At 40.4% G+C, this 23,878-nt stretch overlaps 1 protein-coding gene across 3 annotated transcripts in view; it reads right to left on the bottom strand.

The window, feature by feature from the left end:
• The window catches only part of mybpc2b (myosin binding protein Cb), a 47,554-nt gene extending 33,953 nt beyond the window's left edge, over window positions 1-13,601 (bottom strand). For 2 of the 3 annotated variants that reach the window (XM_052488290.1, XM_052488301.1), the window contains exon 1: window positions 13,441-13,600. In XM_052488290.1, coding sequence (XP_052344250.1) covers window positions 13,441-13,465 — 25 coding nt within the window. In that variant the 5' untranslated portion in view covers window positions 13,466-13,600. Of the gene's footprint in view, window positions 1-13,440 lie in introns of all 3 variants that reach the window. The other variant, XM_035746994.2, reaches the window with a different exon arrangement.
• Window positions 13,602-23,878: the final 10,277 nt, after the last annotated feature.

Below are 23,878 nucleotides of genomic sequence, written 5' to 3'. Positions count from 1 at the left end.
TTTAGCCTACATTTATAGTAAATTTGTTTTAGATTTCGAATAGCCTAGTAATGGGGTATTTTTTTGAAATGTCATCATTAATAGACTGACACATTACCTTTAATTAAAGAATACCTCACCACCATGAGTTTCCATCTACTCCCCTCTCTCCTTCATTGCTTTCAACTCAATTCAAATGGGCTTTATTGACTTGGGGAACATATGGTAACATTGCCAAAGCAAGCGAAATAGATAATAAACAAAAGGGAAATAAACAATAACATTTTTACAGTAAACATCAAACTCACAAGTTTCAAAGGAATAGGCACATTTAAAATGTCATATTATAGCTATGTCCAGTGTTATCATTATGTACAAAAGTAAATATGGGTTGTATTTACAATGGTGTTTGTTCTTCACTGGTTGCCCTTTCAGAGAGATGTCAACAGTTTCATTAAATATGTTTCTATTGATGTTCCCAAACAGATTTCACTTGGTTTCCCAAATTAAGCACTTGGTAGCAGCAGGAACACAGTTGGACAGCCCATGGCATTCAGAGTTTGAGTGGTATATCACCTGTGGTGCAGCGAAGTGACCAGAACCGGAGTAGCTTACCCAACATGAGTGAAAAATGTTCCTGCGGAAAAGTGGCTTCCATTCACTATTCCAGTGTATATGGAGGACATGTATTTTTAGTCTTGATCCTATTCTTGCCTATTTGATAGCGGGCTATTCTAAATCAAAACGAATTTAATATATTCGTAATGACGAGATTAAATTGAGAATAGTCTGATGGGTGAAAATATGATCGCTTGGTGAGAGAACAGCCTGTGCAGTCTGAGGCAAGGAACAGAGTTCGTGTTTCATTTGAGCAGAACAGGTTCTGGCACTTCTCCGTTTTGGACTGTTTTGTTGGATCCGGTACCTCTCGTGACAAGAAAATTATTTTTAATTCGAGTTGCTAATAAATTATCCTGCCCCCAACAAAAAAAAATGTGGAAAATTAGATTTTCAGCCCTGGCCCGGGTTTCTGATTTGCGCAACATTGTAACCTATGTTTGAGACCAACGCGTGGCCATGGCTTTGTGAGAATTGCGCCAGTATATCTCACATTACTAGAATGAGATTCACTTTCTATGTTCTTTCTCCCTGTCTGCTCTGGTAGACATGAGCCTGCAGCTCTCATCTCTCCAGCGTTGACCATCATGTATTTCCTTAGAGAACCATAGCCGTGCAAAGGGTTCTGAAGGAACTGCGGCACCCCTGATGAATTGGAATACATTTGCCAAAGTTATAGACTTACTGCTGTCTGTTCAGAAATAAATTTAATCATTCAGAATAGCATACTACACCATGAAAAGGCCTATAATTTAGCAGCATAGGATCAATAGCTTTAAAAAAAATTTTTTTTTTAAATAGCCTCGCTGTGGATTGTAGCCCAATAACGAGGCATAGCCTACAATCGGGAACACATGGCAAATATGTCGGTGAAATAAAAACATCCAGACCCAACAGGCCTTTCGCGATATTTCAAATACAATCGATTGCTCACCTGCCTGTTGTTTGTGAGTAAAGCTAGTCCCAGTGACCGTGCGGACACACAGCTACATACATACATCTATGGCTATCTATCGACCCGTTTCTCGTGAAATAATCCTATGCTAACATTTGCCGGCTAGAGTAGGTTTGAGGCGGCACATAACTCATTTGTTGTTGACAGTGACATAGTATGCTGTCTCACTGTACTTTAAACTTCAATTTGATCTCATTTAGTTTCTTAATCAAAAACAATCGCTGTTGAAAACGCAGCCTTTTGCTTTTTCAAATTTTGACTAAGGCTTTGATTTCGCTGTTCCACTTATGGCAATCTATAGCCCACATGGTAGTTTGGCAACCTGTAGGCTATTTTGGATACTGTTACTCGCAAATTAGATACCGATATTTGTGTATATATAAATGCATTTTTCATTTGGGGCTCTCCTTGATGTATAACGTTTTTTGAAATTGTATTTTTAAATGTTATTGATGGACATTTTGAACTGCCGTGGTTTATGTTGGCCTTAATCGGTGATGTTGCTCACTGGTGGTCCTCAGTCACATTCACTTGATCTTGGACTCCACTACGACATTGGAGTCGAAAACTATCACTCTTCTCTTCTAATTTCACTCTTGTTAAATCGTTGCACTACCTGAAGAGTTCAGACCCATGGTTTGTGTGCTTAATTGTATATATCCAAAATGCTAGTTGTCCATTTGTATACTGTTATTTAATTGTGTCCACCTAAGGACGTTTGTAAAAATGTACCAAGACAGGGGATGACCCTTTTCATAGCCTACTGGTTCCTTTAGAATGTTTCTCATTATCTCAGCCATGTGGCAGCACCTAGTGGGCTTCACATTATGGCCATTGAACATTATGTTGGCATTATCCAAAGATTCTTGTGCTCTGTTTCTCTAAAGTTTTTTAAATGTATTATTCAGATGTTATTTTTTCATGCTGCTCCTCTCTCTCAATCTCTCTTTTCCTTTTTCTTCATTTGACGTTTTGGGATTTCCAGTCAGACTGGTACTCTTAGGCATACGGAAATGGACAACTTTTTAAACAACTTGGATATTCCATCTATTGATATGGACATGAGTAATGTTCTGGACAACCCTCTGCACCTCGATGAGATAACCAAGGGTCTAAAGTTAAATGCAAAGTGGCAAGGCCCTGACGGATTCCCCATTTAAAAAATTCTCAGATCAACTCTCCCCCTTACTATCAGATATGTTCACCGACTCGTTATCACATGGCTCTCTCCGCCCAACGCTAACTCAAGCCTACATATCACTTATACCCAAGAAAGATCAAGATCCGGCGGAATGTAGTGGATATCAGCCCATTTCACTTTGAACGCCAATGTTAAACTATTAGCCAAGGTTCTAGCATGCCTGTTGGATCCCTGCCTTCAGGGTGTCATATCTGATGATCATCAAAGGGCGACAACTGTTTTCCAATGTACGCCGTCTTTTTGGGCATTACACTCGCGCCTGTCTCTCCAGACCCCAGAATTGTTGTTTCTCTTGATGCGGAGAAGGCTTTCGACGGGGAGGAGTTGGATTATTGAAGATTTTGTGAAGATTTTGTTTTGGGTCCAATTTCATCTCATGGATACGTCTCCTCTATTCTGCTCCTACGGCTAGCGTGCACACCAACCTTCAACATTCAAAAATACTTTCCCCTCTCCGGCGGGACCCGTCGCCCTATGTCCCCGCTTCTTTTTTGCAGATAAAAGAAGAACCGCTTTACTTGGCCTTAAAATGATCATCATTCACGAGAATCCACTGAGCTGGTGAAGAACACAAGGTGTCACTACACGCAGACGATCCACTATTACACATCACTAACCCTGTGAACTCTGTCGATAGCATACGGCATATTTTAAACACATTTGGATCATTCTCAGGTTACAAATGGAACATTCAGAAAAGTTTGTGTTTTTACCTTGGTTTCTATATGTTTTTCATTGTCTTCCGATCTTTCTTCCGAAATCATTGTTTACCAAGTTGGATAGGCTCATCAGTCATTTTATCTGGGAAGGCAAATAACCTAGGATACGTAGAGCAATATTTAAAAGAAGGAGACAAGATGGAGGATTGACACTTCTAAATGTACTTTTTTATTATCGGGAAGCCAATATTCAAAAGATTATGGTCTGGTGTAATGCTCCAGGTACCAACTGGTGCTCATTAGAAGCACACTCCTGCCAATCATCCTCCCTTTCTGCTCTTACTTGTGCTCCTTGTGTCCTTCAAAGTATACTGTATTTTGTCAACATTGTAGACCTATCTGAAAAAAACACCTATTTTTACCCTCCAAACTCGACCAGGCTTTTGTTTTGTGGCGAGAGAGAGGTTTGGTATGTTTCAAAGATGTATTTTTAGATGGGAAGTTTGCCAGTTTTAATGATCTCGTTATTTTTAAGCCCGCAACTTTGTTCGCTTTCATTTTCCCACCTTTCCTCAACTACCTCCGAAGACATTGCTAGTAGAGATTTCTAGATTATATGACATTATGCTTTCCCCTGAACCCTCTCCAATAAACAAAATCAAGACAAACGGGTAGTGAACTTGAACTGATGGGAGGAGGCCCTTCTTGGGGTTAACTCCACATCCCGATGTGCTCGATTGAGTTGAATTCAGTTCAAGGTCTTGCACAGAATTCACTACGCCAAAGAATAACATACAAAATGTCTCCCTGACACAAATTACACGTGATAGATGTTCAATCACTTCGGCACACCACACCCATGAAGTTTTATTCATGTTCTAAGCTTTCTGAGTATTGGCCATCCTTTTTTAATACTCTCTCTAAAATTCTGGATATCGACCTGCAGCCTTGTCCTTTGATAGCTATTGGAGTTCTGTCATTGTTGCCTAGTCTCACTAAAAGTAAAGCAAACGCTGTAGTGTTTGCTTCCCTCATAGCCCGCCGGAAGATCTTGCTTAATTGCAAATCCTCCAAACCTCCCACTGTATCAGCCTGGTTGAAAGATCTCATGTCTTTTATATACTTTTTTTTATACACCATTTTTAAATACTTTGAGAGGTTGTACTGATGACTTTAAATTTCCTTTTTTGAACAGTTGCCTTCTATTGATCAAGGGTAAGAATTTTGGCCACAAAAAGAGGGTGTGGGAGGAAAGGGACAGTATGTTGTGATATTTTTATTTTATTTTTGTGTATATGTATGTATGTACAGTTGAAGTCGGAAGTTGACATACACTTCGGTTGGAGTCATTGAAACTTGTTTTTCAACCACTCCACAAATTTCTTGTTAACAAACTATAGTTTTGGCAAGTCGGTAAGGACATCTACTTTGTGCATTACACAAGTAATTTTTCCAACAATTGTTTACAGACAGATTTTTTTTACTTGTAACTCACTGTATCTCAATTTTGGTGGGTCAGAAGTCTACATACACTAAGTTGACTGTGCCTTTAAACAGCTTGGAAAATTCAGAAAATGATGTCATGGCTTTAGAAGCTTCTGGTAGGCTAATTGACATCATTTGAGTCAATTGGAGGTGTACCTGTGGATGTATTTCAAGGCCTACCTTCAAACTCATGCCTCTTTGCTGACATCATGGGAAAATCAAAAGAAATCAGCCAAGACCTCAGAAAAACAATTGTAGACTTCCACAAGTCTGGTTCATCCTTGGAAGCAATTTCCAAACGCCTGAAGGTACCACATTCATCTGTACAAACAATAGTACGTAAGTATAAACACCATGGGACCACGCAGCCGTCATACCTCTCAGGAAGGAGATGCGTTCTCTCCTAGAGATGAAAGTACTTTGGTGCGAAAAGTGCAAATAATCCCAGAACAACAGCAAAGGACCTTGTGAAGATGCTGGAGGAAACAGGTACAAAAGTATCTATCCACAGTAAAACGAGTCCTATATCGACATAACCTGAAAGGCCGCTCAGCAAGGAAGAGGCCACTGCTCCAGAACTGCCATAAAAAAAAGCCAGACGATGGTTTGCAACTGCACATGGGGACAAAGATCATACTTTTTGAGAAATGTCCTCTGGTCTGATGAAACAAAAATATACCTCTTTGGCCATAATGACCATCGTTATGTTTGGAGGAAAATTGGGAAAGGATGCAAGCTGAAGAACACCATCCCAAATGTATTTTGCTAAGGTGTATATAAACATCCGACTTCAACTGTATGTGTACATATGTGCATATAAATGTATATATATACTTTTTTGTATTTAATTATGTATATATACGCTGCTTTTGATGTTAATGGAAGGGAGGTGTTTCAATAGGTACAGGGGGATAAAAGGATGTACCTGTTACATTTGTAATTTTGTATTTCTTTATATGTCCAACAAACAAACACAAAAATATAAAAAAGAATCCAGCTCCCTACACAGCAGCGATGCATACCCATGGGCAGCAGTGGGGCCACCGACACAACCTGGCACTTGGGCAGATTGCCCACACGATGAATGCTGCTGACGTCCGCCTGGATGATCCAAATGGTCTCCGCAGATTCTCCATCCTTGCCAGCTCAATGGTGAGTGTCCGGATCTCACAGACCTAGCGAATTGGCTCCAAATCGAGGCAGAGTGTGAGGGCAGGGCACAAGCGAACCAGAGAGAGGCGTGAGCGTTTGCCCACAGAAGAGATGGGGCACTAACGCTCTCCACGGAACCGACCAGAGTCCACCCTGGGGAAAGCCAGCCTCGCCACTTCGACATAAGTTTAAGGACTAGCTCCAGCCCTACTCTACGTACTCCTAGACGAGGAGGAGCGCTGCACCAGATGTGACCGATAGCACTCAGCAGAGAAGTGCAGCCTCAAGAAACTCTGCAACATCCGTGAGGGACGCCACCTCCACGTCCTTCACAAGATCTAAAGTCAAGGAGACCATGACCAGTCCCCTTGTCACAGCCCCCAAGAGCACAGCGCGAATGGGATGGCTCAGCGGCAATGGGCAACTGCTCCTCAAGGTGGCCAACTGGTCCCATCTGTCTCATCACAGCCAAAATCGCAGGAGGCAGTGCTCCGTAACCCTAGGAGCACTGGAATGCAGCTGGCTAAAGACCTTGCACCTTGCAGACCAGGAGTACACAAGCCAAAGCAAGACGGCCACATGATCAAGACCGAGCCTGAGGACAACAAGGTACCTAGTCTAAGGAACATCGATCAGATCGTAGCCACACCACTGGTCTGATTTAATAGGGGTCAGCCAGCCCATACCATAAAATGATTTAAAATATGTCCTTTTATTTATTTGTACCTTTTATTTAACTAGGCAAGTCAGTTAAGAACAAATTCTTGTTTACAATGACGGCCTACATACAAACAGATACGGTATATTTAGTTACAGTCTTGCTATCTTTAGCTCAGAGCATGTGATCTACTGTAGCACTGGTGCAACATGGCCATACACAGACACTTATAAGGCTTCTTTTATGGACGCATCTGGAGGAATGTTTAAGCCTTGTGGTAAATCAATGTGATTTTAAATGACCGTCCTGATAATAGGATTTATTCATACAACTCATTTCTTTACTTTTCATTTGAGAAACGCTGTGTCGTGATGACAGGGAGGTCATTGACACACTGTGTGTAGGCCAGGCGAAACAAAATCTACATTTGAATCCATTTTAAATCCAGGCTGCAACACAACAAAAAGTCAACCGGTGTCAATACTTTTTGAACTTGGACTCAAAGGACCATTCAGTCACTGTCCCAATAGTTTTGGAGAATTGCATTGAATTGATTGCTTTTGAAGGCAGTGTTCCCAATATGATGTCACTCCTTCAAGACATACGAAAGAGTGACATCATATTGGGAACACTGCCTTCAAAAGCAATCAATTCAATGCAATTCTCCAAAACTATTGGGACTGTGACTGAATGGTCCTTTGAGTCCAAGTTCTTTTAATTTGGAGGGGCAGCTGTTAAAACCCATCTCCCCCTCAGCTCGAGTTGATTACATTTATGGCCAGTCTGCTGCGTGAGAAAGGGCTCTCTCTGCCTTGGAGGTGTGAAGTGTCTGTTTATAGGTCACGCCTCTGACCTCTCAAGGGACCTTCCACCCACTAATCAGCCCCCCTTGACCTTGCCCACCTTGGCCTTGAGCCAATAGGAACTTTAGGCCGGGACTGATGTAATAGTCAGCCCATATCATACAATTATTTTAAATATGTACATAGAAACAGATACGGTAGATTTAGTTACCGTCTTGCTATCTTTAGCTAAGAGCATGTGATCTGGTGCAACATGGCCATACACAGACACTTCGATGGTGTCTTTTATGGCCGCATCTGGAGGACGATTAAGCCTTGTGGTAAATCAATGGGATTTCAAACGACAGTCCTGGTGATAGGATTTATGAATCCTACATGGGGGAGGCAGACATCTCTCCTGGTCTGTTGCCCTAACGACAACAAAATGTGCCACTGTCCCAATGCCTTTGGAGCTCACTGTGAGTTGCCATGGAGAGAGCCTTGGCAGAAACAAGACAGATAAGGAGGTAAAGTGTAAACCTAGAATGGGGAGTCCCTTGACTTAATCCACATTTTGTTACAGCCTGAATTCAAAATTGATTCAATATTTTTATTCCCTCAGCCGCCGACACACAATACCCCATAATGAGAAAGTGAAAACAGATTTTTAGAATTTTTAGAAAATGTATAGACATTTTTTTTTTTTAAATATCTAATTTACACAAGTACACCCCTGAGTCAATACTTTGTAGAAGCACCCTTGGCAGCGATGACAAGAGTGTGTCTTTCTGGGTAAGACTATTTAATTGCTTTCCACAACTGGATTGTGCAAAATTTCCCCTTTATTCCTTTTCAAAATTCATCAAGCTCTGTCAAATTGGTTGTTGATCATCGCTGGACAACCATTTTCAGGTCTTGCCATAGTTTTTCAAGTATATTTATGTCAAAATTGTAACTCAGCCACTCAGGAACATTCACTGTCTTTTTGGTTAGCAATTCCAGTGTAGCTTTGCCCTTGTGCTTAAGGTTATTGTCCTTGAAAGGTGAATTCATCTCCCAGTGTCTGGTGCAAAGCAGTCTGAACCAGGGTTCCCTCTAGGATTTTGCCTCTGCTTAACTCCATTCTCTTAATTTTTTTTATGCTGAAAAACTTCCCAATCCTTAACGATTACAAGCATACCCATAACACGATGTAGCCACCACTATGCTTGAAAATGTGGAGAGTGTGATGTATTCTATTGGATTTGCCCCAAATAAAATACTTTGTATTCAGGACAGAATGTTTTTTGCAGTATTACTTTAGTGTCTTGTTTCAAACAGGATGTATTTTTTGGAATATTTGTTAGTCTGTAGAGGATTCCTTCTTTTCACTCTGTCCATTAGGTTAGTATTGTGGAATAACTACAATGTTGTTGATTCGTCTTAATTTTTATCCTATCACAGCCGTTAAACTCTGTAATTGAACAGTTTCCTTCCTTTTCAGCAACTGAATTAGGAACAATGACTGCATCGTTCCTAATGACTGTGTGCGTTGATACTCCAGCCAAAGTGTCGTTAATAACGTCACCATGCTCAAAGAGATATTCAATGTCTGCTTTTTTCACATTTTTACCCATCTACCAATAGGTGCCCTTCTTTGCTAGGCATTAGAAAACCTCCCTGGTCTTTGTGGTTGAATCTGTGTTTGAAATTCACTGCTCGACTGAGGGACCTTACAGATAATTGTATTTGCAGGGCACAGAGATGAGGTAGTCATTCAAAATCATGTTAAATCATTGTACACAGAGTGAGTCCAAGCAACTTATTAAGTTACGTTTTTTCCTGAACTTATTTAGGTTTGCTATTTCCCAAGACATTTGAGCATTTCCTTTTTTAATAATTATGACATTATGGAATATTGTGTGTAGGCCAGCGAAACAAAATCAACATTTTAATCCATTTTAAATCCTGGTTGTAACACAACAAAACGTCAAGCGGTGTCAACACATTTTGAAGGCACTGTATGTCTTGAAAGAGTGACATCATATCGAGAGAATGCCTTCAAAAGCAATCAATTCAATGCAATGCAATATGGCCCAAAAATGTAATAGTGGCAAGAGGTGGAATAACGATGTTTTTAGAGTGCCAACCTTTTCCTTTTTATGGTTTCAGGAAGTGCATTGCACAAGCCATGTTGAAGAAAACAAAATAAAGATGTACAGGAAACATGAGAGAGGATGATGAAGAGTTCATTTTGCTGCCATAATGTTTTGCAAAGATGAAAGGAATTGTGGCCAACAAACTGTCATCTCTACATTTAATTTGACATTTTAGCAGGAGCTATTATCCAGAGGGTTAAGTGCCTTGCAGAAGGGCATGTCAACAGATTTGTCACATAGTTGGCTCAGGGATTCAACCCAGCAACCTTTCGGTTACTGGCCCTATGCTCTTAACCACTAGGCTACCTCCAACCCTTTGCTCTCTCCCTGTCTCTCTCCGCTTACGTTGAAAGCAGACCTGTCAAGTTTTTGAGAGAGGAGTCGGGAAAGAGTAGGATGAGAAACTAGTTCAAATAGGAAGGGTTGGACTATATTTTTTTTGAAAAAGTACAGATGAAAGATCTTAATTTGAGCCAGTTTGCTACAGCAGGAAAATAATCCTGGAGCAACAGGAAAAAATGTATTATTATATTGATTGTAATTAATGGACAGTTTTGTCGGGGTTGATACATTTTCACGAGGGACATTTCTGACATTTCTAAGTGGATATTACTGACTTCAGAAGCCTTTTTAAACCTCAAATACACTACAAGATCCTACATCTGCAGAGACAGATGGAGGATTAGATCATGATTTATAGCAAATTATATTGCAAGTTGGATACGATAAAACCTTATAGGCTGGTGTGATATCATATTAATGTGGGTGGAGTAATGTAGATGAGGAAAAAGGTTAGAGGTGAAGTCGGGATATTTTTAACTGGGAGAAGGGGGAAGAGAGAGATCAGTGATAAAAAGAAAGAAATGGTCTTGTGGTTACCTAATAATGGAACGACACAGAAATGCAAGACCCCCAAGGCATTGATAAGTATTTTGAAGGACAAACGGGTAAAATATACACAGAGTAGATTATTCTGTATCCTGAGTAGCTAAAGTGACAGGCAGAAAAGCTGCCCCGATGTATGTCAATTGTTTATGAATGATTATAAACTGCATAAATACTTGGTACAAATGGGTATTTCCTGTTTAAAAAAAAAAACTCTTTATTGCAGAAGTTTGTTATTAAACTGTAATGTATTTTCACATTTTCAGAGTATTTTCATACTGAAATAATCTGTTTGTATCTGTCCTTCCAAATGATATTATATTTAGAGTTCTTTTCTTCTGGTAAGCCTAATGTACAGGAACCCGTCAATCAGGGAGGGTGGTGGTTATTTGAGCTGTGCAGTCAAAGGTTAGCGGTTGAGTGAGGACGGAGCCAAGAAAGGTCTAAGATGGTGGCGGGGGTTCAGACGTGGCAAGGGGATATCATATCTATCTTAAGGCCCTAACCACCGGTAAATTCAGGGTGAAAAAGGATGGCTCTGGGAGAACGAGAGTAGATGGAAGGAGGTGAAAGTTTATGGGTGTTACAGTGGTCACCGTATCATAGGTGACAGACGGTAGGACAGGCGTCTGGAAATCTTGGAAATGTGGTAATAGGCCTTCACAAAGGTAAGGAGCTGTGGGAGCTTCAAAAGTTAGTAGTGCTTAATGTGTATTACATTTCAAGACTTCATAGACTGTCATTGAAGACTCACACCGTGTAAAAACAGACAGCGCTATGTGTCAAAGAAATATAGAGATTTTCTGTCAGAGGAAAAAAGTGGTCGAGCAGCGACGACAGAAAGACAAGGCCAATCGCCCTGTTTTGAAATCAACGTGGTGTGTTTAAAACTCATTTCCCTCTCACATTCGGGTTTTCTAGTCCCTCTCTCAGGTTACCGTCAGCGTTGTGATTTACGGTAACACTTGGTCAACGTGGATGTTAAAACGGAGGACAGATCGCTCCTCAGAGGAGAGGAAGCCAACCATATATTGAAATCTGCCATAGACACACATCACTAAATATAGTGCTTGAAGTTTTATGACACGATTGAAGTCATGACATACCCAAACGTTATTGCGTTACTAAGTGTCAGTCTGACTTTGATAGGTAGGAAAAGTTGGGATTCAAACGCCATGATGCTACCAAGCTTATTTTCGTTATGTTGTCATCAGCTAAATGACATTATCATAAACAACAGTATATTTACCAACTTTCCGACAGTCGTGCCAAGTAACCAGGAAATGAAATCTTCCAAAACAAGCATTATTCCCAAAGTGTACCTTCCCTCGCATGCATTTGTGTATAAATCAAAGTTCTGGAGCGAAGCCAGCTAGCAAACGTGGAACAAAAACAAATGAAAGTAAAACTTGAAAGAAAATGTTTTTGTTTTTCAGGACAGGTGCAGAAAATGTGTGAATATCGGTGAGGTATATGCTTTTGTATGAGCTGTAATATTTGGAAAAAACTGAGGAGCGATTAAAATAAACATACTTCTGGACACGTAACTAGTAGCCTGAATTGACATAAGTGTTATGGCCACATATCAGATAGTAAATTATAGAGTAGATAGTGTTGCAATCCATTGGTTGTGATGTCAGCTCAATTTGTTACATTTCTAAGTCTCATACAAATACAATTTCCGGGTTTTTCATGGTATCAATATATCAGAGCTTATAGTCAACATTTTGTATGTTTTTTATATTTTTTTAATACTTTTGAGGGGGAATATCTGTATGAAATCACAGAATGCGCCTTACACAGAACTGTACTATTATATTATTATTATTATTTTTATTTTTTTACAAAACTTCCCCCTGATACTGTACAATTTATTTGATAAAACTTAATGGCTGTTGAGTTTTCCATAGTAAAGCCATCACGTATGATCATTTACTTCCCATGTGCAAGAGCCTGCACTTTTAAACTTGTACACATCAGTTTCCGAGGGCATATGTAAGCTACACATCGCTTATGACTGCATCACCTGATTAGCTCATCTGATTCTGAACACATGCATTTGGTCACCCTATAGTGTCACACACCAATAGTAATTATCTGGATCAAGTTCAAGCTGTGCTGCAGTGACGAAACTGAGAGGGCAGTGAGGTTAGACCCCCTGTGTGTGTAGTAATTTCTCTCAGACAAACTAGTCCCTCAAACCACTTCCCTTGCACCTGCCATCTGTTCCCCTCTCCCATCTTCTGACATGACATACAGTATGTGCTAAGCTCTACCTCTGCCAATTTTTTGGTCCTCTCCAACCTAAGATATGCAGTACATTTTCACATCAGGTTGTTGCTATCTGGAACCAAATTCCATGCAGTCTGGTTTAAGAAATGTACTGTAGCTTACTAACAGTATTATAAATGACATCAGTGTGCACTGTTTGGAAATTGCTCTGGCATTGAATGTATTTTCATTCATATTCAGTGCCGTACGCAGTCATATTAGCTATGCATTTGCTCAAAACAATCACTTTAGAAACTGTTTAGTAAATTGACAACTCAATTTGCTAAATTCATGAGAAGACAACAATTATGACGGTCAAATAAAGCATTTCTGTGAGGAATTTGGAGACACATCCCACTCCTTTCTCCATATTTAGACAGAGTTCGCTATGAAGTAGTCTTCACTAACAGTAAAGTAACTCTATGGACATTGACAGAAATACATATCAGAATGCATGTTCAACACTGCAACAATATGTCTACAGTACGCCACTTTTGCAGAACAAATGAACAATTCTCTAAATATCTAACAACTATGTAAAAAACCCTTTCGCATTTGACAATTTAGCGCTTTACACCCTCACATCTGAGATATGCATCCTCTAACAGAAACACTTTCCACATACTGACTCAAATGAATGAACCATCAGGTGCATACCTGCATCATCGGCGGCTTCAGGCATGACTATCCCAGTGGCTATCCCAGTGCCTTCTCGTCTCGGGCTGGAAGTTTGAGGGCTTGCTGTGCTTATTCCTTTTATTTCTCTGCCTCTCTCTCTCTCTCTCTCTCTCTCCCTCTCCCTCTCCCCTCTCTCTCTCTCTTTTTTATTTTATTCAAAGCTCTCCTGGCATTTAAGTCACCCACCCACCAGGGAGGAAGGTAGGGAGAGAGGCAGAGGGGGAGAGAGAGAAAGGGAGAGGCTGTCACTTGAAACCAATGAGGATTCCAAGGAAACGACGTGAGAGGCAAGAGTGATAAGGTGGGGGAGACAAGAGAGGGTGAGAAGGTGGAGTGGTGAAAGGGGTTTATTTTACCAAGGGATCGGTCGACGTATTAAACTTGTGGAATACTTGTCATGTTAGAGGGAAACTATGCTGTGAGCGTAGCAACATCTGCTACTTTTCTAGCACTTTGTCTTGCACCTCGTGTATGTAACCGCTGCCCCAATCATCACCTCTCACACTACCATTAAGGGCTCAGACGCACCAATAGCGTTTGCTGGCCGAGAGTGCTTAGCACCTCTGAACGTAATCTGCTAACCCGAATGTGCACCAATTTAACATGTAGAATCAAGTGGAAAATGTTGGCAGTCTGAGGTCTACTGCGGGTGGTCCCTAAAACTAACGTTAGATCCACATTCAGGGCTATGTGTGCAAGCCTTAAATCACATGCAAAGGGCCTGACCCAGAGGCTAAAAAAAGCACCTCTGGGTTATGCTCTTTGTTTTCTTTCCTTCTTCCATTTCTAGTTAGATTTATTTTGTCATTATATTATGTCACATTATATAAAATATCGTGGGGAGGCAGGTAGCCTAGTGGTTAGCGCACTGGACTAGTAACCAGAAGGTTCCAAGATCGAATCCCCGAATCTGTCGTTCTGCCCCTGAACAAGGCAGTTAACCCACTGTTCCTAGGCCGTCATTTCAAATAAGAATTTGCACTTAACTGCCTTGCCTAGTTAAAAAAAGTAAGTGTAGTATTTTAATGTACCATATTTATGTTAATGTAATAGGATACTTTTTCTTGACCTACATTTATATATCAGGGTTGGGGTTAAAGGTTTAAAACAATTGGGTGTTAATGGAAAAAGTGATGAAAAAAATAGCTTCCACTTTTCAGTTTATTAAGCAGTCATTGGCAATATACTGTATGCCCTTTTTCAAATGCTACACTTGGAATTTCAGTTTACTTCCTGAATTGATGGCCATCAATTCGAACTGACCCCAACCATGACACATACATGTACGTACTATATTCATTAATTTAGTTCCTATGTTTCATATCAGTGCTATTAATAGCCGGTGAATAAACATACCCTAACAACTGGCCGGATGACCCCCTCACCACTCCTCCCCCTGATTAAAAATTAAAATGTTGTTTGTAACACCATAAAGATTGAACAATATAGAATTCTTAATGACTTTCTCTTTTCCCCACTTTTGTTGGCCCATCGACATGGACAATTTAGCCAATCCAGTATTTCCTACTCATAACTGAATCCCCCTCCCCAGGCCTTTCTAAATGTACCAATAAGGCGCTCAAAAGCTATATATGCTATAATGGTCAACAGAGCCTGACCATACTGGACAGTGTAACTCTAGAACGGCACACTATCTGACACTTTCCCCTGTCTCCTATTCACTGACATCTAGTGGTTTAAAAGCGGGTCTGAAGGAATGTCTTCATTACTGCTCGTCACCGCCTCTTCAGCTGTGACTCCTCAGCTGTGACTCCTCGGCTAGCAGAATGCGACTGGCTTGACAGCTAGTGTCACCGTGGAGACAAGTCCCCTGCTGCTCAGCTCTCCCGTAAATCTGTGAAAGAAACGAGCACGACCGGCTCGGTGTGCCCACCGAGGGATATAGTTGCAGACAGGGCTGAAATGCACTGAGAGGAAGGGATAGAGAGAATGAGAGAGAGAGAGAGAGAGAGAGAGAGAGAGAGAGAGAGAGAGAGAGAGAGAGAGAGAGAGAGAGAGAGAGAGAGAGAGAGAGAGAGGACTTGATACCCTTTGTTCAACAGGCAGGGAGGTGGTGGGGTCACTATCAACTAACACCCCGAAGGTCCACAAACTGACATTGCACACTTGTGACCAGAACCGAATTGAATACACATGCGTTAACACGTTGCCGAAATGCATTGGTTTTAATCTGAGATTTGCACTAAAATGTGAGGTATGTGCAGAGATTTTACATTTGGGTTTGGCCCTTAAAGGGGATTGCCAAATCCATTTCAGGACTTTTAAAAGAATGACACTGAGCCATTGATTCTTGAAGAATATAACTTATGCATGAGCTTAGAACAACTGTCGTAACCCATCAGAACCCCAAATATAAGCTTGTTTTGTTTACATCATTGATTGCAAACAATGTTCTTGTAAACAAATGCTGTATAGCCTCCAAACAACATATCATTTTTATCTCACGGATGGTCAGTCTCTGTGTAACAGTATACTTTTAAACCGTCCCCTCGCCCATACCCGGGCGCGAACCAGGGACCCTCTGCACACATCAACAACAGTCATCCACGAAGATTTTTCTTTGAAATACTAGCTCTAAAATCTGGATAAACTGACTAGATTGGTATGTGTCTGAAGATATGTACAGGACAATATTTTCCTAAAGTGTTTGATGATTTTATGTAACTCATTTATAGTATTTTTAAATAGTTGTCCCACATTCGTCATTTTAAAAATAGGAGAGGACAGAATTAGACCAACATCTTGTCAGAATTTGAACTTTACATCTTGAAACCAATATAGCCAAAAGGAAGGAAGACCACCTATGTTTAAATGTAATTTAAGAAGAGATGTTAGTGCAGTGAAAGGTAAAAGAGACTGAGTGGAGTGGCTGACACCATCACCCTTTGACTGATCTTACATTTAATAGCCTGTAAACACAGCCATGAAGTTTACAGTGTGAATTAAATGTAAAATATTGCTATACTTAATTTTACTGTCCCTATTAATCCGGTATTTTTTTTTTTACTGTGTGACATAATTACCTAATAAATACTCGTGACCTGTATTTTGGATTCTTTGGAATTTGAAACATACTCTACATTTTCAAAGTGAAAGAAAATGATATTTTCCAAATTATATTTTCTAAATTAATACATTTCAAAAAACAAGATGTCTTACACCTTGTAATGCAGCCATTACAGCTGTGAACCATTTTGAATACGATTCTACCAACTTTTAGGGCCCCCCTCGTGTTGGCCCATGTTGACTCCAATGATTCCCGCAGTTGTGTCAAGTTCACCTGGTCAGTCTATAAAGTGTTCAATAGGATTTATTGGACTCCTCTGAGGTTGAACGGAATAGGTTTGACAGAATCTAACCAACGCTGGAGATGTCAGTCATTTACAGGTGATGGGATCCATTTGTTCTCTGACTGTCCCAGCTTGCGTACTATTGGCAGAAGGAAATGGAAAATATTGGGGATATTCCGGGTACCACAATACTTGGAAATCCTGAATATCAGGATATTGATAGACTGAGAAGCTTGTGTTTAAACTGGCTAAAGGTTGCTCTAACCACAGCCAAAAGAGTCATTGAGACACTGGAGGGTGAAGAACCCTCCCTCGTATAAGGAATGGTACATAGCCTTAGCAGAAACGGCTTCATATGAAAGATTGATTTATACACGGCAAAGTCAATTACTTTTCTGACATCTGGGGACATTTTCTCTCCGAGATAGAAAGAGAAAACAATATGTAATGGCCTGGTAGACTACAGACATACTGTACATAGATGACTGGTAGGGGTAGGGTCTTTTAATTAAAAGGAAAAAAGAGAAAATAAATGAAAATAAAAATCATTTTGTTGTAATAGCTGTTATGGAGATGGGGAAGGGGTTGAGGGTGAACAATTTAAAGTTTGTTTCCTTTTCTTGCTTCTTCATTGTATTTATAGTCACGTCTGTCAGGTTATTGCTTTAGTGTTAAATGTATTTCAATTGCGTTGTTATATTGTGAAAGGAAACAATAAAAAGTGTAATTACAACCAACAAAAAAGAGCAGGTGTTCGTAATGTTTTGTAAACTCAGTGTATATCCTTTTTTTGTCACAATTGCTCAAGGTCAGTAAATTTGGTTGGGAATCAATGACGGACAGCGATATTCAAACCTGGTCCCAGATTTTCAAGAACACTCAACACCTCTTGGAAAGCCATTCTGGTGTGTCTTTATTCATTTGTGTAGTTGTACACTGAAATATAAAACTTGATCCCAGGGTTAGGTTTCCAGAAGACTGAGGTGGATTTTCCTCTAACTTTTTACCTGGGCTTTACTCCTTTTATATATTTTTTATCTGGACAAACTCCCCAGTTTCTGCCAATGACAAGCATACCCATGACTTTGTATTGTGTTCAATTTGACCCAAACTGGTAGGGTCAAATTGTCTTGCAGTATTGCAGTATTGGGGGATTTAGGCAGCAAAATGTGAAGAGGTGTGCAAGAGGTGTGTATACTTTCACTAGTGACTAAGTATCGGGTATCTATTGTTACCACACAATGCTATGGTAAATGTCAGGTGAGTACTGTGTGAGAAACAAAAATGTTTTGAAAAGACACCAACAGTATTGTTGTGTTGCATTGGTATCCAAATCACAGCAATGAAAATGTAGGTACACTCCACGTCAGTGATTCTTAAAAACCTCTTAAGGATCGGACACGTTCTTCCAATTTTCGCCTAAAATGACATAGCCAAATCTAACTGCCTGTGGCTTAGGAACTGAAGCAAATATATGCATATTCTTGATACCATTTGAAAGGAAACACTTTGAAGTTTGTGGAAATGGGAAATTAATATAACACATTAGACCTGGTAAAAGATAATACAAAGAAAAAAACATACATTTTGGTATTTTTCCATCATCTTTGAAATGCAAGAGAAAGGTCACAATGTATTATTATTGGTTAATTGATACATTTTCAAGTCCATAACTGTGCACTCTCCTCCAACAATATCATGGTACTATTTTACTGGAATAGCTGTAAATTGGACAGTGCAGTTAGATTAACAAAAATGTAAGCTTTCTGCCCAGTCAGATATGTATATGTCCTGGGAAATGTTGTTGTTACTTATAATCTCATGCTAATCACATTAGATCAACCTTCCTGCAGGGGGGCCACCGATCCTGTAGAGGTTAATTAACCAAACCTAATAGATTCTGGTCTTATTCTTCGTAGTTTCCAGTCTAACTAGTCACCTAATCAGGTTTCAGGTATAACCCAGATGCAGACAGTGTCGAGGAAACAAACGTTTATTTCTAGTACAGGGGCAGGCAAATGCCAGGTCAAAGACCTTTCCAAAGAGGTCAGTAATCCAGAGGGGGTGCAGAAGTTCCAGAATTGCAGGCAGTCTCAGGGTCAGGTCAGGCAGGGGTCAATAATCCAGTGAGGTGGCGCAAGGTATAGAACGGCAGGCTCAGGGTCAGGGCAGGCAGAACGGTCAAAGACTAGAAAACAGGAGCAAGAACAGACAGGCGCAGGGGAACAAACGCTGGTAGGTTTCGCAAAACAAAACAAACTGGCAACAGGCAGAGAACACAGGTATAAATACACAGGGGATAATGGGGAAGATGGGCGACGCCTGGAGGGGGGTGGAGACAAGCACAAAGACAGGTGAAACAGATCAGGGTGTGACACACACAGGATTGTACAATCTCAAAATATGGTTAAACGGTTTCCTGCACATTCCCATCCACCTTATGCTTCAATACCAATTTTCCAGTTGCACAAAGTACCAGCCAAACGCTTGGCCACACCTACTCTTTATTTTTACTATTTTCTACACTGTGGAATAATAGAAAAGACACCAAAACTATGAAATAACACATGGAATCATGTAATAACCAAGAAAAGTATTAAACAAATCTCTATTCAAAGTAGCCACCCTTTGCCTTGATGACAGCTTTGCACACTCTTGGCATTATCTCAACCAGCTTCATGAGGTAGTCACCTGGAATGATTTTCAAATAACAGCTGTGCCTTGTTAAAAGTTCATTTGTGGAATTTCTTTCCTTTTTAATGCGTTTGAGCCAATCAGTTGTGTTGTGACAAGGTAGGGGTGGTATACAGAAGATAGCCCTATTTTGTGAAATGCCAAGTCCATATTACTTTAAGACATAGTCAGTCAATACGCAACATTTCAAGAACTTTTAAAGTTTCTTCAAAACCATCAAGCGCTATGATGAAACTGGCTCTCATCCGGACTGCCACAGGAAAGACAGAGTTACCTCTGCTGCAGAGGATAAGTTCGTTAGAGAGTTACCAGCCTCAGAAATTGCAGCCCAATAAATGCTTCACAGAGTTCAAGTAACGGACACATCTGAACATCAACTGTTCAGAGGAGACTGCGTGAATCAGGCCTTCATGGTCAATTTGCTGCAAAGAAACCACTATTAAAGGACACCAATAAGAAGTGACTTGCTTGGGCCAAGAAACACGAGCAGTGGACATTAAACCGGTGGAAATCTGTCCTTTGGTCTGATGAGTCTAAATTTGAGATTTTTAGGAACAACCACCGTGTCTTTGTGAGACGCAGAGTAGCCATCCCATCTGGTTTGCGCTGAGTCAGACTAGCATTTGTTTTTCAACAGGACAATGACCCAAAACACACCTCCAGACTGTGTAAGGGCTATTTGACCAAGGAGAGTAATGGAGTGCTGCATCAGATGACCTGGCCTGCACAATCACCCGACCTCAACCCTATTTGAGATGTTTTGGGATGAGTTGGACCACAGAGTGAAGGAAAAGCAGCCAACAAGTGCTCGGCATTTGTTCGAACTCCTTCAAGACTGTTGGAAAATCATTCCTCATGAAGCTGGTTGAGAGAATGCCAAGAGTGTTCAAAGCTGTCATTAAGGCAAAGGGTGGCTACTTTGAAGAATCTCAAATCAAAATGCTTTCTTGGTTACTACATGATTCCATACGTGTTATTTCATAGTTTTGATGTCTTCACTGTTATTCTACAATGTAGAAAATGGTCAAAATAAAGAAAAACACTTGAATGAGTAGGTGTGTCCAAACTTTTGACAAGTGACATTAATAAGGGATCCTGGCTTTCACTTGGATTCACCTGGTCAGTCTATGTCATGGAAAGAGCAGATGTTCCTAATGTTTTGTATACTCAGTGTATATGAACCATACAGGCTCATTGAAGACCACATTTTTAATTAACGTCCATAGTGTATGTTTCATGAAAACACATTTAAAGACTGATGCCTACTATTTAGAAATGTTGAGGACAGCATTTTCAGAACACTTTATTTTCTACCGTTTTCAGTTTTCAGAGTCCTGTTCCAGACACAATGCTCTGTCCCACTGTATCATATTCCTCCGCCTCTTTTCCATCTTCAAACATCCACAACGTTGACTATGTTGATGGCGTTGTTGATTAAGCTGCTGTCAGGCACGCCACGTTCCCGAAACATACACGCCACGTTCCCGAAACATTGGATCATTCTGAGATCCTCACTGAACTTCTGGAGAGAGTTTGCTGCACTGACAGTAAAGGGGCTGAATAATTTTGCACGCCCAATTTTTCAGTTTTTGATTTGTTAAAAAAGTTTGAAATATCCAATTAATGTCGTTCCACTTCATGATTGTGTCCCACTTGTTGTTGATTCTTCACAAAAAATACAGTTTTATATCTTTATGTTTGAAGCCTGAAATGTGGCAACAGGTCGCAAAGTTCAAGGGGGCCGAATACTTTCGCAAGGCACTGTATTTACATCATTTCCCATCAATTCCCATTATTAAAGTGGCTGGAGTTGAGTCAGTGTCAATGTCAGTGTGTTGGCAGCAGCCACTCAATGTTAGTGGTGGCTGTTTAACAGTCTGATGGCCTTGAGATAGAAGCTGTTTTTCAGCCTCTCGGTCCCAGCTTTGATGCACCTGTACTGACCTCGCCTTCTGGATGATAGCGGGGTGAACAGGCAGTGGCTCGGGTGGTTGATGTCCTTGATGATCTTTATGGCCTTCCTGTAACATCGGGTGGTGTAGGTGTCCTGGAGGGCAGGTAGTTTGCCCCCGGTGATGCGTTGTGCAGACCTCACTACCCTCTGGAGAGCCTTACGGTTAAGGGCGGAGCAGTTGCCGTACCAGGCGGTGATACAGCCCGCCAGGATGCTCTCGATTGTGCATCTGTAGAAGTTTGTGAGTGCTTTTGGTGACAAGCCGAATTTCTTCAGCCTCCTGAGGTTGAAGAGGCGCTGCTGCACCTTCTTCACGATGCTGTCTGTGTCAGTGGACCAATTCAGTTTGTCTGTGATGTGTATGCCGAGGAACTTAAAACTTGCTACCCTCTCCACTACTGTTCCATCACAAACACATCTCATAGTCGTAGATGTGAGTTTCTCTTTCAAACAATCCCCATGGCCTTGTAACGTTACACAGCTAATAGCTAACGTTAGCTAACGTGCAACCCTAAGAAACGGTACAGATGACGATGAAAAGTGATCAGGCCTACTGTACATTTTACTGTAGAAATGATCAGGCCTACTGTACATTTTACTGTAGAAATGATCAGGCCTACTGTACATTTTACTGTAGAAATGATCAGGCCTACTGTACATTTTACTGTAGAAATGATCAGGCCTACTGTACATTTTACTGTAGAAATGATCAGGCCTACTGTACATTTTACTGTAGAAATGATCAGGCCTACTGTACATTTTACTGTAGAAATGATCAGGCCTACTGTACATTTTACTGTAGAAATGATCAGGCCTACTGTACATTTTACTGTAGAAATGATCAGGCCTACTGTACATTTTAGTGTAGAAATGATCAGGCCTACTGTACATTTTACTGTAGAAATGATTGTTGAAAACAAGTCTAGGTTGGAACTGTTGCTGCTACTTTTTTTATCCTGAACTGGAATAAACTGATTGACGCAAGATGCTTTTTGACGCAAACACTCACACAGTTCTGGGTTGCTCATCTTCAGCAGGAAGCGTCTCCTGCCTGACTGAGAAAGCAGTAGATGTTCTGATCCAGTTTGGCACCACATAACTATGCAAGTCAGGGTTCTCAAGCATAGAAACAGTGTCAATGCTGAGCATGACCTCAGTATTGCACTGTTAAAAACGGAGCCCAGAATAGACATGCTTGTTGGAAACTTCAACCAGCCACACACCCTCTCATTGGGACTGTGTATGTGTGTGTTTTCTTGTCTACATCTGTGTGATGTGATCAATCAGTTTATTCCAATTCAGAATAAAAATGGTATTTTAACAGCAACAGTTCCAACCGAGACTTTCTATCAACAATCATTTATCCAGTCATTTTTTATCTGTACTATTACTTAGGGTTGAACGATCAAAAAGCATGCGTGTGTGTGTGTGTTCAGTTATACATCTGTGTGAGGTGATCAATACATTTATTTCAGTTCAGAATGAAATTATTTATTGTATTTTAACAGCAACAGTTCCAACCTAGACAGGTATGTCAGAGTGTTGTTAATGGGGAAAAATAAACATGAAAAGATATTTATGGCTATTTAATTATTTGTGTTTGTCTATACTGCATTTATTTTAGGCATAAGGGCAACGAAATGTATTGACATTTACAAATAGTTGCATATTTTCCTACGCTTGGGTCCCAGGAAAACACAGAATTTCTCATTTGGGTACCAGGCTGAAAAATTGTAAGAACCCCTGATATAGAGCCTTCCTGCGGGCTAAATTGAAATGTAACACTTTGGTCTTGGATCTGATCACAGATCTGTGGTCATTTTGGAGAAGTCCTGGAGACAGGCTTTATTTCGAGGGTTGGATTGTGGATGTTGTTAATTGGGAAAGTATATATTTTTTTTAAATCTTAGAATCAATGTTGTTAAAGAGGTATCAGCTAACGCTAGCTTGCTATAGCTAGCTATCCTCTTCCTCCATTTCTGAATTAATTTGTGGCTTTTACTTTCTAGCTGGTAAAATGAGTGAGCTAGATTTTGTTTGTGTACTGCCATATGTGGATAGTATAGCCGAGTTTGTCACTGGTATGGAATATTACATATGAGATAAAACCAGGGAGAGAGGGAGGAGAGAATTCACTTTCTGTTTCATTTGCTCCTGGCTTGTTCATATTCACTCAAATACTTTTTTCCACATGTACACTGAACAAAAATATAAACCCAACATGCAACAATTTCAACGATTTTACTGAGTTACAGTTCAAATCAGTACATTTCAAATAAAATTCATTAGGCCCTAATCTATGGATTTCACATGACTGGGAATACAGATATGTATCTGTTGGTCACAGATACCTTAAGACAAAGGTAGGGACGTGTGGATCAGAAAACCAGTCAGTATCTAGTGTGACCACCATTTGCTTCATGCAACGCAACACATCTCCTTCACATATATTTGATCA

The sequence above is a fragment of the Oncorhynchus keta genome, chromosome 3 (assembly GCF_023373465.1).
Source record: "Oncorhynchus keta strain PuntledgeMale-10-30-2019 chromosome 3, Oket_V2, whole genome shotgun sequence".
Taxonomy (NCBI): Eukaryota; Metazoa; Chordata; class Actinopteri; order Salmoniformes; family Salmonidae; genus Oncorhynchus; species Oncorhynchus keta.
This window is presented reverse-complemented; position numbering and strand designations above follow the sequence as displayed.